This window comes from Pseudorca crassidens, chromosome 1 (genome assembly GCF_039906515.1).
Source record: "Pseudorca crassidens isolate mPseCra1 chromosome 1, mPseCra1.hap1, whole genome shotgun sequence".
Taxonomy (NCBI): Eukaryota; Metazoa; Chordata; class Mammalia; order Artiodactyla; family Delphinidae; genus Pseudorca; species Pseudorca crassidens.
Window position 1 is genome coordinate 128663209 of NC_090296.1, and position 17607 is coordinate 128680815.

The following is a 17607-nucleotide window of genomic DNA, read 5'->3' on the forward strand; positions in this document are numbered from 1 at the left end:
GTTCTAGTTCTGTGAAAAATGCCAGTGGTAGTTTGATAGGGATTGCATTGAATCTGTAGATTGCTTTGGGTAGTAGAGTCATTTTCACAATGTTGATTCTTCCAATCCAAGAACATGGTATATCTCTCCATCTATTTGTATCATCTTTAATTTCCTTCATCAGTGTCTTATAATTTTCTGCATACAGGTCTTTTGCCTCCTTAGGTAGGTTTATTCCTAGATATTTTATTCTTTTTGTTGCAATGGTAAATAGGAGTGTTTTCTTAATTTCACTTTCAGATTTTTCATCATTATTATAGAGGAATGCAAGAGATTTCTGTGCATTAATTTTGTATCCTGCTACTTTACCAAATTCATTGATTAGCTCTAGTAGCTTTCTGGTAGCATCTTTAGGATTCTCTATGTATAGTATCATGTCATCTGCAAACAGTGACAGTTTTACTTATTTTCTGATTTGGATTCCTTTTATTTCTTTTTCTTCTCTGATTGCTGTGGGTAAAACTTCCAAAACTATGTTGAATAATAGTGGTGAGAGTGGACATCCTTGTCTTCTTCCTGATCTTAGAGGAAATAGTTTCAGTTTTTCACCATTGAGAATGATGTTGGCTGTGGGTTTGTTGTATATGGCCTTTATTATGCTGAGGTAGGTTCCCTCTATGCCCACCTTCTGGAGAGTTTTTATCATTAATGGGTATTGAATTTTGTCAAAAGCTTTTTCTGCATCTATTGAGATGATCACATGGTTTTTATCTTTCAGTTTGTTAATATGGTGCATCACATTGATTGATTTGCATATATTGAACAATCCTTGCATTCCTGGGATAAACACCACTTGATCATGGTGTATGATCCTTTTAATGTATTGTTGGATTCTGTTTGCTAGTATTTTGTTGAGGATGTTCATCTGTGATATTGGCCTGTAATTTTCTTTTTTTTGATATGTTTGTCTAGTTTTGTTATCAGGGTGATGGTGGTCTCATAGAATGAGTTTGGGAGTGTCCCTCCCTCTGCTATATTGTAAGAGTTTGAGAAGGATAGTGTTAACTCTTCTCTAAATGTTTGATAGAATTCTCCTGTGAAGCCATCGGGCCCTGGGCTTTTGTTTGTCAGAAGAGTTTTAATCACAGTTTCAATTTCAGTGCTTGTGATTGGTCTGTTCACGTTTTCTATTTCTTCCTGGTTCAGTCTTGGCAAGTTGTGCCTTTCTAAGAATCTGTCCATTTCTTCCAGGTTGTCCATTTTATTGACATATAGTTGCCTGTAGTAGTCTCTCATGATCCTTTGTATTTCTGCAGTGTCAGGTGTAACTTCTTTTTCATTTCTTATTCTTTTGATTTGAGTCTTCTCCCTTTTTTTCCTGATGAGTCTGGCTAATGGTTTATCAATTTTCTTTACCTTCTCAAAGAACCAGCGTTTAGTTTTATTGATCTTTGCTATTGTTTCCCTCATTTCTTTTTCATTTATTTCTGATCTGATCTTTGTGATTTCTTTCCTTGTGCTAACTTTGGGGTTTTTTTGTTCTTCTTTTTCTAATTTCTTTAGGTATAAGGTTAGGTTGTTTATTTGAGATGTTTCTTGTTTCTTGAGGTAGAATTATATTGCTATAAACTTCCCTCTTAGAACTGCTTTTGCTGCACCCCATAGATTTTGGGTCGTGTTTTCATTGTCATTTGTTTCTAGGTATTTTTGATTTATTCTTTGATTTCTTCAGGGATCTCTTGGTTATTTAGTAGCATATTGTTTAGCCTCCATGTGTTTGTACTTTTTACAGTTTTTTTCTTGTAATTGATATCTAGTCTCAGAGCATTGTGGCTGGGAAAGATACTTGATATGATTTCAGTTTTCTTAAGTTTACTGAGGCTTGATTTGTGATCCAAGATGTGATTTATCCTGGAGAATGTTCCATGTGCACTTGAGTAGAAAGCATATTCTGTTGTTTCTGGATGCAATGTCCCATAAATATCAATTCAGTCCATCTAGTCTAATGTGTCATTTAAAGCTTGATGTATGTTTTTCCCTTTCATCACTTTAAATGTATTGTGCCACTCTCTTCTGGCCTGTAGAGTTTCTGCTGAAAGATCAGCTGTTAACCTTATGCAGATTCCCTTTATGTTATTTTTTGCTTTTCCCTTGCTGTTTTTAATAATTTTCTTTGTGTTTAACTTTTGTTAGTTTGATTAATATATGTCTTGGCATGTTTCTCCTTGGGTTTATCCTGTATGGGACTCTCTCCGCTTCCTGGACTTGATTGACTGTTTCCTTTCCCATTTGGGGGACGTCTTCAACTACAATCTCTTTAAATATTTTCTCAGCCCGTTTCTTTTTTCCTCTTCTTCTGGGATGCCTATAATTCGAATGTTGGTGCACTTAATGTTGTCCCAGAGGTCTCTGAGACTGTCCTCCATTTTTTTCATTCTTTTTTCTTTATTCGGCTCTGCAACAGTTATTTCCACTCTCTGTCTTCCAGCTCACTTATCCGTTCTTCTGCCTCAATTATTCTGCTATAGATTCCTTCTACTGTATTTTAAATTTCGGTTATTGTGTTGTTCATTACTGTTTGTTTGATCTTTAGTTCTTCTAGGTCCTTGTTAAACATTTCTTGTATTTTCTCTATTTCCAAGATTTTGGATCATCTTTAGTATCATTACTCTGAATTCTTTTTCAGGTAGTTTGCCTATTTCCTCTTCATTTATTTGGTCTTGTGGGTTTTTATCTTCTCCTTTGCCTGTAAGATATTTCTCTGTCTTCTCATTTTGTCTAATTTACAGTATTTGATCCTCTCCTTTCCCTAGGCTGCAGGGTCATAGTTCCTCTTGCTTCTGTTCTCTGCCCCCATTGGTGGCATTGGTCCAGTGTCTTGTGTAGGCTTCCTGATGGGAGGAGTTGGTGCCTACATTCTGGTGGGTGGAGCTGAGTCATTTTCCTCTGATGAGCAGGGCCGTGTCAGGTGGTGTGTTTCAGAGTGTCTGTGACCTTAGCATGACTTTAGGTAGTCTGTGTGCTAATAGGTGGGTTTGTGTTCCTGTCTTGTTTGTTGTTTGGTGTGAGGCGTCCTGCACTGGGAGCTGCTGGCTGTTGGGTGGAGCCGGGTCTGGATTCAGATAGAGGCCTCCAGGAGAGCTCTCGGTGATTAGTCTTCCCTGGGGCTGGGAATTCTTTAGTGGTCCAGCATCCTGGACTTGGTGCTCCCTCCACCAGAGTCTCAGGCCTGATTTCTGGTCAAGGGACCAAACCCCACAAGTTGCTCATCCCAGCAATAAAGGTGATCAAAAAAGAAAAAAAAAGACTAACAAAACCCCAAATGGTAAAAAGTAAAATAAAAAAAAACAGAAACAAGGAAACACACACAAAAGAAACAAAAACAGAACCATATAAATCAAAAAGCAAGAGAACAACCAGACAAACAAAAGAACCCAAGAATGAAATCCACCAATTAAGAAGAAAGCTGACAAAAACACAAAACCAAAAAACAAAATCAAAGCAGAGTGCCAACGGAAGAATGAAGCAAAGAAACAAACCAATGAAAATGATAAAAAAAAAAAAGAGAAAAAGAGAAAGGAGAAAGAACAAATGAAAGGCAACATAGAAACAGAAATTTTAAAAAAAGAAAATAGAAAATATATTCTAAAAATGACAAACAAAACCCCAGAGAAATGGTAAAAACAAAATCAATCAAACAAAAACAGAGACAAGGAAACACATATGTAAAAAAAACAAAAACAGAGCCAAATAAAACAAAAAGCAAGAGAATAACCAGACAAATAGAAGAACTCAAAAACGAAATCAAACAATTAGGATTAGAACCAACAGAAACACATAACCTAAAAACAAAACCAAAGCAATGTGCCTACTGAAGAATAAAGCAAGGAAACAGAAAAAAACTGATTAAAATGATTTTAAAAAATAGGATAAAATAAAATAAAAAAGGAAAAATCACAGGACAAGAGAAAAGCAAAGTAGAAATGGAAATATATTTTTAAAAAAGAAAGAAAAAATATATTAAAGAAAAAGAAGAAAAAATAAGGGAAAAGAACACAGAACCAAAGAAAAGCAAAGTAAAAATAAATTAAAAAAATAAACGTTATAAAACATGCAGATCCCAAGAAACCAAAAAAAACTAAACCACAACCACCAAACAAAAAGAGAAAGAAAAAACAAACAAACAAAAAAAACCCCCCAAAAACAACAAAAGCTAGAACCAACGACAGAATGAATCAAAACAAATAGAATAATAATAATTATGTTTCCCTGGGGTCTCCGCTGTAAGTGTCCTTGCACATACCATGAACCACAGCCCACCTCCGCCTCCCCAAGAGCCTCTCCTCTGCCTCTGGGCTGGTCTCTGGACCTGCTGTGGGTGCTCTGGGGACCACTCAGACTCTGATCTGGCCTGATTCCTGCATGTGCTGTCCCCAAAGTCCATAGCTGCCAGAGCTAGACCGTTTCATTTGTGGGAACACTCATTGCCTACTCAGGTATTCCACAGACGCAGGGACTACCTAGCTTCGTGGGGATTTAATCTTCAGCTTGTACAGCTGATAGAAAGATTTTTGACCTTTTTCCTTAGCCACCCTGTCCCTGGGGTTCAGCTTTGGTTTTATCCCCACCTCTGTGTGAGGTCCATCCACAGTTGTCCAGTCCTGAGGCTGCCTTCAAGCTCTTGGGTCAGTCGCTGTGAGGACCAGGCAAAGAGGTGGTATGACTACTTGGATCGCAGAGCCCTGGCAGCGCCAAATGCACAAAAAAGCCAGCAGCCACGGGTGCAAGAGATATGGCCATAGTGAGGGCTTTTTCTGGTGCCCAGCTACAGGCGCGTGAGGGCCAGCTCTGAGTGTGCTTCTTTTATTGTCGTCGGCAGGCTCTGTCGTGTGGGGAGAGAGAGGCTACAACAGTGGCTCCTTCCCCTGCGTGTGACTCAGCAGAAATGCCCTGTTTCCATGGCAGTCCGGTCTTCCTCCGTAGGCATTTCCTGCTGTGGATTTCCTCCATTCCATCCCTTCAGTCCGTCGCCCCACAGCCAACAGGAGTTCTCGCTCTGGGTCTGTTCTCCAATCCCCACACACCAGCTCCCAGCCCCCCTGCACACCCACGAACGGATGTACAGACTGTCTATTTCTCACTCTGTCCCGTCTGCCACAGATTGGCCACTTCACCCTCTTCCAACAGCCTCAAATGCATCCCTTCTGTCCCAATTGAATTCCCCGTCAGAGATGGGGCTTCCCCGTTGGAGTGGGGGTTTCCCCGAATTCGGGAATCTCTCCTCTGCTTCAGCTCCCCCACCCCGGGATGCAGGTCCCATCCAGCTTCCTCTCCTCCTCCTTCTCCCTTCTTTTTTTCTATCCTACACAGTTATGCAGGGACCTTTATAGTCCTTTCTGGTGTCCAAGGTCTTCTGCTAGTTCTCCGCAGGTGTTCTGTGAAAACTGTTGCATCTATAGGTGTATTCCTGACGCATCTGTAGAGAGAGATGAACTCTACATCCTCCTACTCCTCCGCCATCTTGAATCCGCTACTCACTGGCTATTTCTTTAATCCACCTTCTTCTCACACTCTCTGTGCATCACTGCCCTAATTCAGGCTTCCAAATTTCCCTACTGCAGCCTTCGACGCACCCCTTGTGGCTTGGATGCCACCAGCCTTGGCCCTTCCTGTCCATTTCTCACCCAGGCACCGACCGATGTTTCAGGGTGCAGGTTTGAGTGCTGAGTTCTCCTGGGAGCATCCTGCAGGATCTCTGACTTCCTCTGGCACACACGGCCACTCTGCGCCCTGGGCGGGCCCATCCTGTGCAGGCTCTCGGCCCCGGCCACCCATGCTGCACATCCTGCTACCCACGCTGCCTGTTGGCCCAGCGCGTCCTGCCTTGGGGAGCTTGGCCTGCTACCCTGGGCTCACATTTTACAGCCCTCAGGAAGATGCTTTGCTAACACTAAGCTCACCAGACCCCACAGCCAGGAGACTCTGCGATATTTTGTGCTTCCCTCTCTCTGCTTGTAAAGACGGGCTCCTCGCATATTCTTCCATCCTGCACTCCATGCCCACCCCAGTCCCTGGCAAATGCTGAGGCTGCCTGGCCCTTAGCTTTGGGGTGGTCCAGCCCACAGGGATGTCAGAAGGAAACCAGAGGCGTGGACAGAGGCGAGGGAGGATGGGAGCGTGTCTCGGCTCCTCCTAGGAGAGAGTGCTGGGTTGGTTGTGTCCCTCAACCAAGGTGGTGAGCCTCCCAGGCGGCCCCTGGACATGAGTCCCCCGGGGCCACTCCCCTCACCCCCCCGGGACCACTGGGCCTCACGGTGACCACAGCTCAGCTGCTCCTAACCCTTGTGGCTGCCTTAAGCCCTAGCCCCTCCTGCAGAAATGGACCCTTGGCTAATAGCCCCACACATTCAAATTTGAGCATCTGATCTGTTTCCAGAAGGGATCCGACTGACACAGGTAGAAAGGATGGAAGGAGAGATAACCCCTTCTCTACTGCCGAGTCCTAGGCATCATTTTCTTTAAAATAATAGTTGCTCAGGTTTCTGTTTATCTATGTAAGTACAGAAATGACCCGACTGTGTTTTGTGCCAATGTTAGATTTTCTTGAGATGTAAATATCAGTTAAAGGTGCTAAGGTAAAATGAAAATATTCTGATTTTAGAGTCTGGCTGATGCAGTTACAATTCGTCTCAAAGCCTGGTCCTTGGGAGTGAGGACATTTTGGATATAAACCCACACAGAGCTCCATCCAGATGCTGGGCTGGGGGGCTGGGGGAACTGCCAGGGTGTCCTGGGGTGACCACAGTCTTGGAGCATGCCATCTGCCGGGATGGGGCAGGGATGATGCCCCAACAAGCACACCCTGGGCTCTGGATGGCAGCCAGTGTCCTGAAGCCTCATGTGGTCAAGCAGGCTCTGTGGCCCACGGGGAGGGACCCCAGAACCCGCTCCATGGAGGACTTAGGATAAGAAATGGAGCCTGGCTTTATAGCTCGAAATGGAATTTCACATCAGATGATGAAACCAACCAATCTCTTTGCTTTATTTATTCTTTAGGAGTAAGTGAAAATGTTTGATTGACTGGTGGCTTCAAAGCCTACATCGTCCTGCCCTGGAGTTGCTGAGCGAGCTAAGCAGGGTGCCCTGAGCAGCCAGAGCCCCCATCCACAGCGGCTCTCTGGGCTGCCAGGGCCCAGGGCAGCTGAAGAGGTGGGGAACAATGTTATTTCCAGCTCCTGTCTCTGACGATTTCATAAGTGCTTAACTACAGGAATTGCATTAAAAACTAGTGGGCATTAAAGTGCACTTGAATAATGATGCACCTGACACTCTTATTTTAACAGCTTGAGCTATATTTCATATACCATGCAACTCACCCATTTAAGGTGTACAGTTCAGGGTTTTTTATATTCACAGCCTTGTTCAGTGCTCCCCACCAGCTAATTTGAGAATGTTTTCATCAGAAAGAAACCCTGTACCCACTGGCAGTCACTCCCCATTCCCATCCCACCCCCCAACCGTGGCAAACCACGAATCCACTTTTTGCCTCTCAAGATATTCTTACTGTGGACATTTCACACCAATGGGACCACACACCATGGCTGACACCACCCTCTTGCACGAAGTGCTCTGATTCACATTGTGTCTTTCACTCCATTCAATGTCAGCCACTGTTCTCTCCAGAATTAGGAGGAAGCCGGGGCTCGGAAACACAGGATAACTTTCCTAAGGCTTGGGACTTCTTGGTACGACCCCAAGCAAGCTTAGTTCTCCAGCTGCAAACAGCTAAGGTTTCCAGTTTGGATGGACTGGTCCAAATAAGAGTGAAATCTGATGGCCTGTCCAGTGGCCTATAGTCCTGGGTTCTCCAGTGTGAGTGAGGCTACAGGGCGGCAGCTGAGTTTAGGCTGAAGGAAAGCCACCAGGAGCAGACAGTGAGAGCCAGCAAACCAGGGAACTGGCTCAGCAGCTGGTCTACCCCCTGGGTCTAAATCTCAGCTCTACCACCCAGGTTAGCCCCACCCCTGAGCATCAGGACCAGTAGCGGGGCTGGGGACTCCTTCCTTCCTTCTGCCTAGAGGCAGGACTCAGGACCTGGGGTGACCAGGCCTCTCCCAGAGGCTCTGCTCACCTGCCCTTCCCTCTCCTCCCCTCAGCACTCTTCCTGGAGACTTCAGCCCGAGTCACGGAGGGAAGAGCTTTTAACACACTGCCACCAACACCCAAACTCCAGAGCTCCTGGCTGGACAGGCCTAGCTGGGAGAGGGGCCTGTCTGCACCCTGACATTCTTGTAGCAAATCCCAAATCTCACCTAGTAGAGAGAGCAAGTCACAAACGCATGGAGGTTTAGGCACTCAGAGGCCTGAACTGGCCGGGCTCTATAGCATGAGCCTCAGGGCAGGATGGCTTGCTGGGAAAAGTAAGAGAAAGCATGATAAGGTTGAACCAGAGCGGGAAGAGGTTTCACCTGGGGAGAGTTGCCCTTCTTGCCTTTCTTGGGCAACGTGCCAGTGAGAAGGATGCATGCTGGGAACACTTGCTGGCAGCATCTCTCTGAGCGGCCAAGTCAGCCTAGCTGGCCATAGGCACAATGCTATCCACTTGAGGCCGTCTTCCCAAGAAAGAGGCAGCTGGGGCACCAAGTCAGCTGAGGGCCAGCTTGGAGGCAATGCAGGGGCTGCAGGTGGGCGAGGGGCCAAGGGACACCCCTTTCCCAGATCACTGAATCCCTTTGCATGGAGGTCCCCACGGAGATCTCCAGCCTGGCCTTCTGTTATCTTCTCTCTTCCTAACAAGTGTCCTTCTTCTTTTTTGGAGGTTTTCATCTCTGGCCCTGTCCCTCCTTTTCAAGTCACATTTCTAGAAAGAGTGGTTGAAAGTACAATTCCTCTTCCATCTCCTATAATCTGGGCTCTACTCCGACAGTGCGGCCCTCCCTTTTCCCAGGTTCCTGTGGAGTCCAGCATCTGGCAGACCTCCTTCCTAAATGTCCCTCTGGGCCTCCTCCACTGGGCGTTGCCTTTGGAACCACATCCCCAAGGGATCCTGCTCCTGCCTGTTGGGATTGCTTTGTCTTCATTCCTTTTCTCTCTTGCCTTCTGTCCCATGTTGGTCTGGTGTCTCTTCGTCCTCAAACACAACCTCTAGACAGAGGTTCCCCAAACCTGTGTCTTTAGCACCTACTCCCCTGAATTCCTATCACATAGATATTTTTCTGTCACTCCACCGAATGCACTCGCCAGCTCCTCAAATGCAGTGAATCCCAAACCCCATCTCTCCTCCACCTATAGCTCCCCATGATCCATACATAGTAGACAAACCATCCTCCCAGCCTCCTCTTCCACTGTATCCCCCTCCCCAGGGAACATTTGAGTTCTCGCCTTTGCCTCCCTCCTGACCTGTCTCTCTCCCTGCTCTATAGTATGATAGTAATAATATATTACTATATAGTAATATAGTCAAAGAAATGTTAACAACAGCAGCAATGACCATAATAGTGGCCAATGTTTATTAAGCACCCACCCTTCTGAAAGCTTTCCATGTATTAAATTGACAAAGCTTTGCACCCATGACACAGGGGGGCTCCTGGATTCTCCCCATTATACAGATGAGTAATGTTCAGTAGTTCGCCAGAGCTATCTTGCTGGAAAGCGTGGGCTCCAGAGTCTGCCAGCCTCAGCACTAAGCCAGACTTGGTCAATACCCTTGTTTAACACAGAGGTAGCTCCCAAGGGCAGGACCAAGAGCTGCTGACTTGGGGCTAAACCCCCTGCAGCGCTAATCCAAGTCTTGGGCAGGCAACAAGAGTGTGAGGAGTGGTCTGAGAACAGGGCTCCAGAGGTCCCACAGAGCAGGAGAGCACAGGCCAGGGTATAGTCAGGAGAAGGAGGTCTAGCTTTTTCCTTTGGGAGAGTGGGCACCAAAAAATTACCCCATCAGCAAGAATGTCCACAGAACATTCTCCCTAGAGGCTGCCTCCACCTCCTTCACAGTAGTCATTTCAGGGTCTGTGGATCCAGCATCTGCTCTGTTCTGCCTGCCTGACCCAGGAGATTTGGGGTGGTGCAGAGGACGGTGCCACGTGTGTGAAGCCCAGGGGGGGCACAGGGGCTGAGAAACCCACAGCAGACCAGTTTCGGACGGACGGCTGAGTATCTTCCCCCAAATTTTACAGATGACATTTTAGTATTTTTCTAATGAGTTTTTACTCTCCTTTAACTGGTTCCTTTAAGGGGTGATCTAACACTTTCAAGTTCTAGTCGATCCTCAGACAAGTATCCGCAATTTCAGCAGGTGACAGGCAGTATCTGGCCCTTCGCTGTTCACACTTTTCATTCACTGACTCTCCCCGTGCCCCGCAACATGATGGGAAGCCTGCTGTGTGCTGGGCAAAGGAAACATTGCTGGACATGTCAGCAAAGCAGAAGACTTGACCTCACACCAAAAGCTCTCAGCAGTGGAGCCCCTCCAGGAGCAGAGCACCTGTGTTACCTGTGTGTCCTAGGCACCCACGCTGCACCTGGACCGCTAAGCAGCATCCTGGTCAGCTGGCCCTCAGAGCCGGATGGCCGTGGGAGGCCCCAATTCTCCAGATCACACCTGTGGCCCCCAGGCTCATGCCCACACAGCTGGCTCCCTCTGTGGGGGAGCACCCCCACTGCCCCCAGCAGGCAGCTCCACAACTCCACGCTACACCCTGTTCTCTCCCTCCTCCCTTTTCCCCACACTGCCCAGCCAAGTCGTGCACAACTATTAACACGATTACGGTAATTTCCAACTATTCACAGAAGCAGAGATACCATCCATACTTCCCATGTACCCCCAGCCCAGCTTCAACAAGGACCAACAGATGGCCAATCCAATGTCATTCATCTACCTTTCTTGTCTCTCTGTTTTGGAGCAAGGAGCTGGACAAGTTAACATGTTCTAGGACTTCTTATTTTGTTTACTGTCTCTCTAACTAGAGTGAAATAAACATGAAGGCAGAAATTTCTTTTCTATTCAGTTCACTGTGTTATCCCCAGAGCCTTGAAAAGAGCCTAGCACACAGTAGGTGCTCAGCAAATACTTGTTCAATGGCTGAGTGCATGAATGAAGGAATGAACTTCCAGGCAGGCTCCTCCTGCCTGGGGCCTGTGCTTACATTTATGGGGCCACATGTAGTCAACCTTGTTTCCCACGTCCCCACCTTCTCTGGCTGCTAGAGGGAGGGGATCTGACAAACTTCTACTGCTGACAGGCTCTTACCAAGCAGCCCCATGAGCTCAGGTGCAGGGCAACATTCCTCAAAGGCTGCACCAAGTGGCAAAGAATATATACATATAGTACTGTACTATACTATACAAAGTGGACCATTGAACAACACGGGTTTGAGCTGCGCAGTTCCATTTATTCACAGGTTTTTTTCAATAAACACAGTACTACACCATCCGAGATTGGCTGAGTCCATGGATGCAGAGTCACACATCCAGAGGGCAGACTATGGAGCTTGAGCATCCGTGGGTTCTGGTATCCCTGGCAGGTCCCGGAACCAATCCCCCATTGACACTGACCATGTGAATTTTCAACTGGGTGGGGGCTGGCATCCCCCAACCCGTGTTGCTCAAGGGTTGACCGCATATGTACATGTAGTCTGTCAAACAGAAGGGGAAGCCCAGGCAGAGGTCTGATACTCACATGCACCCACGAAACCTAGTCAGGTCGTTGTTGGGCTTCTCACACTCGATTACGCTGGTGAACATCAAAGGATTGAATTCGGAGACCTAAAATAATAGCACATACACATTAGAGAGATCTGAGCTCAGCCTGTCCATCTAAAAGGCACTTGCTTCTCTGTCTCCCACCCACAGCAGGAACATTCCATGAAGAAGGACTCTGCCTTGTAACCTGTGCAGAGTCTCTCTCTCACACACACACACACCACACACAGAGCACTTGGCCTGTGCATCTTTGTTTTTACAGTGAATGACAGTGAGCCCATAGAACTGTAGCTCTAATGCAAATTAAGCACATATGGTATAAGAGGGAAGCCACTAGTGACGGGAAGGAATGAGTGAGTTTCTTGAGACAGACCAGCACCTTCCAACTTTCTATACAGATTTAGAGAAGCAGATTCCATCTGGAAAATAGGAACTTAGAATAAAAATATCACTTCCTCAATGTGCGCTAAAAATTCTTCACAGATATTTGGGGAAAAACAGTTAAATAATCAATGTGTCAGCCACCAATTTCTTTATTATTCTGCTTGATGAAAAAATGACAGCTCCCCACAAAGAAAGTCCTTCACTTAGAATTTGGCACTGAGATGAAGCAAGGCCTGGCTCGCGTGGAGAAATGAGGAGTGGGGAGAGGGAAGGGGCGAGAGGAGGGGGGTGGTAGGGAGGGAGGAGAGAAATACCGGGAATATGTCTTTAGTGTAAATAACTGAGTACATTTATGGGTTTTTAAAAATCAGCTTGCTTTGATCAGGCTGGCCACTCTCTTTTCTCCATGAGTGTCACACGTGGTGTAAAAAAAAAAAAAAAAAAAAAAAAGGACTTGTCTTTCCTCACGCAAGCATGGTGTCACAAAAAAAGTGCAACTGGGGCTTCCCTGGTGGCGCAGTGGTTGAGAGTCCGCCTGCCAATGCAGGGGACACGGGTTCGTGCCCCGGTCCGGGAAGATCCCACATGCCGGGGAGCGGCTGGGCCCGTGGGCCATGGCCGCTGAGCCTGCGCGTCCGGAGCCTGTGCTCCGCAACAGGAGAGGCCACAACAGTGAGAGGCCCGCGTACCGCAAAAAAAAAAAAAAAAGAAGTGCAACTGGTTAAAAATCAAAGGAATACCATAAACATTGTTGATACCCACCCAGATTACTATTACTCCAGCAAAACAATGCCCTCCCTGGGACAGGATACGGCTGTAAAGGCAATGACTCAAAAGTCTGTCCTGACTGTTTTCCCGTATAGCATGTACATTAAAAGAACTCACTAAATAGTAGTAGCTCAATTCAACAGCTGAAAGGAAAGTGCCATTTTAAAAGGCTCTTCCTGAAGTTTCATTAACCATCGGCCCCTCTCTCCGTGGACTGAAATGGCCTCTGGCTCTGTTCCAGAGTAAGGCTATGCTTGGAGAAGCGGTGTTTATTTCAAGCCTTGTGCTTCTCTTGAAGCCAGTTGGCTGACTTTTCCAGAGCAGACATCTGCAGATACAGTGCCCAGGACGGCCATGAAGGGAGGGAGTTCTGCAGCACACCAGGGTTATTCTTGGCAGACAGGGAGGGTAGACTTAAAATACTCTGTCTCTGTTTATGATTCTTTCTCTCTAAGAAAAATGTAATGTGCATGGCTCAGAAACGGTAGAACATTCTGTCTCTGGGGCTTCAGAGCTGCATTGGTAATGTTCTACTAATAACCATGTGCCTTGGGGAATGTGCATCCCCAGGGCATGGGATGCCTGGCCTCTGCTTTGTCTGGAACTGGGGAGGATTTTTAGAGCTGGAGGGATTTTTAGAGACTGTTACGGGTTAAACTGTGTCTCCTTACGCCACCCCCAGAATCCATACGTTGAAGTCCTAACCCCCAGTACCTCAGAATGTGACTGTATTTGGACATAGGGTCTTTTCAAAGATAATTAAGGTAAAATGTGATCATCAAGGTTAGCCCTCATACAATCTGCTTGGTGTACTTATAAGAAGAGGGAATTTGGACACAGACACAAACTGAGGGAAGACTGTGAAAAGAAAAAGGGAAGAAACACCCATCTACAAGCCAAGGAGAGGGGCTTCAAAGAGAGCAGCCCTGTGGACACCCTGATCTTGGACTCTGCAGCCTCCAGCACTGTGAGAAAATAAATTTGTTGTTTGGGCCACTCCTAGCCCTAACAAACTAATACAGAGACCATCTCTGAGTTTCCCATTTAAAAAGGGTTTCATGTCCAGAGCACACCTTTTGGATGAGAAAATTCTACTTATCTTGATTGTTTCCAAAGTAATTGGCAATTTCTTAATAACCCCATTTAAGAAATATATTTATTCATCCCTCCATCCAATCATCTACCCATCTCCTTCATGCCAAACTGGCCTCAAGGTAGTGCCCAAGTCATCCAACAGCCAACCTTCTGTTGACCTGGTACCGGAGCATGGACAGAAGGTCCAGTCTATCCTTCCATCCCAAGCATGCTAACTCCATTTTTTGAAAAAGCAGACAAAAAGTTGGGGAAGATGAAACAGTTCTGGAGATGGATGGTGGTGACTGTTGCACAAGAATGTGAATGTACTTAATGTCACAGAACTGTACATTTAAAAAAAAGTTAAAATGGGGAATTCCCTGGTGGTCCAGTGGTTAGGACTCCACACTTTCTCTCTGTGCTTTCACTGGCGAGGACCCAGGTTCAATCCCTGGCCAGGGAACTAAGATCCTGCAAGTCGCACAGCGCGCCAAAAAAGGAAAAGAAAAGAAAAGAAAAGAAAAGAGGGGCTTCCCTGGTGGCGCAGTGGTTGAGAGTCCGCCTGCGATGCAGGGGACGTGGGTTCGTGCCCCGGTCCAGGAAGATCCCACGTGCCGCGGAGCAGCTAGGCCCGTGAGCCATGGACGCTGAGCTTGCGCGTCCGGAGCCTGTGCTCCGCAACGGGAGAGACCACAACAGTGAGAGGCCCAAGTACCGCAAAACAAACAAAAGAAAAGAAAAGAAAAGTTCAAAGCAATAAAGAGACTCTATCTAAAAAAACAACAACAACAAAAAAAAAGGGTTAAAATTGCAACTTTTGTTGTTATGTGTATTTTACCACAAAAAAAAAGTTTAAAGAAAGCAAATATAAACAATCATTGACAATTGACTGTGAAGAAACAGATGAATCATCAAGTAGCACCTAGCTCAGAGATCCAGGAATTTCAGCACAAATACAGAGAGCCTCATGCTTAACTCACCCAAGGGCACCTCTGTACCGTTATCTATATCATAATCATCAATTACACTACAATGTTTTATAGGTCACCTACTGCCAGGCATTGTGCTAAGTGGTGTTCACCACCACTCACAGCACCACAGTGAGGTTGGTTTTCAAACTACCTTTAATGTGGGGTAATTAAGGACCATGCCCAAGGTCAAGAGACCTTGGAGCAAGTGAGGGAAGCTCCTTGGCCTCTCAGACATCCAGCTCAGCCGCCGACCTCACCAAGACTATCTTGCATTAACAAGAAAAGATAACGTATGTATAAGCCAGAAAGTGTAGAACTGATTCCACAGAAATTACCAAAGAAACAAACATGTCAAAGTTTGAATGTTTTCAAAAACATATGTCAATTAAATGTACCCCCTTCCCATCTTCAGCAATGCCCCTGGATGTAGTTAGTACAGTTCACCGAAAACCGGAGTAAAAAAATCAGGAGCCCTGGGATTTACTCCTAGTTCTTCTGATTAAGAAGTGCAGACCTCTTGGCATTTAGACTTGGCTCTCCAAGATCTCCGGAGCTCTGTGAATTCACAGTTCCATGAATGCAGAGGTGATTCTAACTATCCCCACCCCACCGCCTGCAATGGCCTTGGTACTGGAAGGCGCTGCAGAAGCAGCATGATCCACGAGGATACCGTCACACCAGCAGGCCTTCAGCCATGCCACCCACTCTCTCTGCAGCTTGGCCACAGCACACCCGGCATCTTGGGCCAAGTGCAGCTGACATCATTCACTGCAGAGCCTACATGTCCAAACAAGCACCTTACTGGCAATAAAATGCACATGGTTTCTGCTGCAAACATTTCTCAAGCTTCTTTGGATGAAGTGATTTGACCTCATTAGGTAGGTGGGAAAGAAGAGGCAGGGTGGTGACACAGGGGAGAGCCCTGGCCCCTGCCTTTGAACTTGTATTTCTCTAGAAACTGTGGCAGTTGAGAACCTTGTGGGCCAAGTCACCCCAGATTGTGGTCCCTCCTTCTTCCCTCCAAAGATGCCCAGCTCCCACAACCTCCTGACACTTGGCACCCTCTCAGGTAGAACAGCTACCTGCGCAGGTATCATGACCCTGGTTCAACCACACAGGGGAGTCTGGTATCGAATGCAGTGCCCAGACCAGTTGCTGAATGAATGTTTGATTCACCAGGAAGATTCTTTTTCTTTTTTAAAATTGGAGTATAATTGCTTTACAATGTTGTGTTAGTTTCTGCTGTACAGTGAAGTGAATCAGTTATATGTATACCTATACCCCTTTCCTCATGGACCTCCCTCCCACCCCCCCATCCCACCCCCTTAGGTCGTCACAAAGCACCAAGCTGAGCTTCCTGTGCTTTATAGCATGTTCCCACTAGGTATCTATTTTACACATGGTAGTGTATGTACATCAATCCTGATCTCCCAATTCATCCCACCTTCTCCTTCCCCCCGTGTCCACATGTCCGTGCTCTACGTCTACGTCTCTATTCCTGCCTTACAAATAGGTTCATCTGTACCATTTTTCTAGATTCCACATATATGCGTTAATATACGATATTTGTTTTTCTCTTTCTGACTTACTTCACTCTGTATGACAGTCTCTAGGTCCATCTACATCTCTACAAATGACCCAGTTACGTTCCTTTTCATGGCTGAGTAATATTCCATTGTATGTATGTACCACAACTTCTTTATCCATTCACCTGTCAATGGACATTTAGGTTGTTTCCACATCCTGGCTATTGTAAATATTGCTGCAATGAACACTGGGGTACATGTGTCCTTTTGAATTATGGTTTTCTCAGGGTATATGCCCAGTAGTGGGATTGCTGCGTCCTATGGTAGTTCTATTTTTAGTTTTTTAAGGAACCTCCAAACTGTTTTCCATAGTGGTTGTATCAATTTACATTCCCACCAACAGTGTATGAGGGTTCCCTTTTCTCCACACTCTGTCCGGCATTTATAGCTTGTAGATTTTTTGATGATGGCCATTCTGACCAGTGTGAGGTGATATACCTCATTGCAGTTTTGATGTGCATTTCTCTAATAATTAGTGATGTTGAGCATCTTTTCATGTGCCTCTTGACCATCTGTATGTCTTCTTTGGTGAAATGTCTATTTAGGTCTTCCACCCATTTTTTAATTGGGTTGTTTGTTTTTTTGATATTGAGTTCCACGAGCTGTTTGTATATTTTGGAGATTAATCTTTTGTCTGTTGCTTCATTTGCAAATATTTTCTCCCATTCTGAGGGTTGTCTTTTCATCTTGTTTATGGTTTCCTTTGCTGTGCAAAATTCTGTTATCAATCTTGTGTTTCACATTTGCATTAAATTAGTGGTCCCCAACCCTTTTGGCACCAGGGACTGGTTTTGTGGAAGATAATTTTTCCACGGATGGGGGTAGGGTGGGGTTGGGTGGGGGATGGTTCAGGCTTTGGACCATTACCGGTCCACGGCCTGGGGGTTGGGGACCACTGCATTAAATGAATGACTAATAAACACTCTGTAAAAGCAAAAGTGGACTGTCTCCATCCTAAAACAGAAGAAGTGATGTCTGAAAAAGGCCATTTATAGTCCATTAAAGAAGAGACATTATTTTTTATCATAAAAAAGTTACATAGGTGGTGTTACCCTGGTGGTAAAAAAAAGTTACCCTGGTGGTGCAATGGTTAAGAATCAGCCTGCCAATACAGGGGACAAGGGTTCAAGCCCTGGTCCAGGAAG

The 17607-nt window shown here is 45.8% G+C and overlaps 1 protein-coding gene across 1 annotated transcript in view; it reads right to left on the minus strand.

The window, feature by feature from the left end:
- Positions 1-17607, minus strand: part of ATP10A (ATPase phospholipid transporting 10A (putative)) — a 174953-nt gene that overhangs the window by 48911 nt on the left and 108435 nt on the right. The window contains 1 exon segment of the mRNA XM_067755780.1: positions 11657-11742. Within this exon segment, the coding sequence (XP_067611881.1) occupies positions 11657-11742 (86 nt within the window).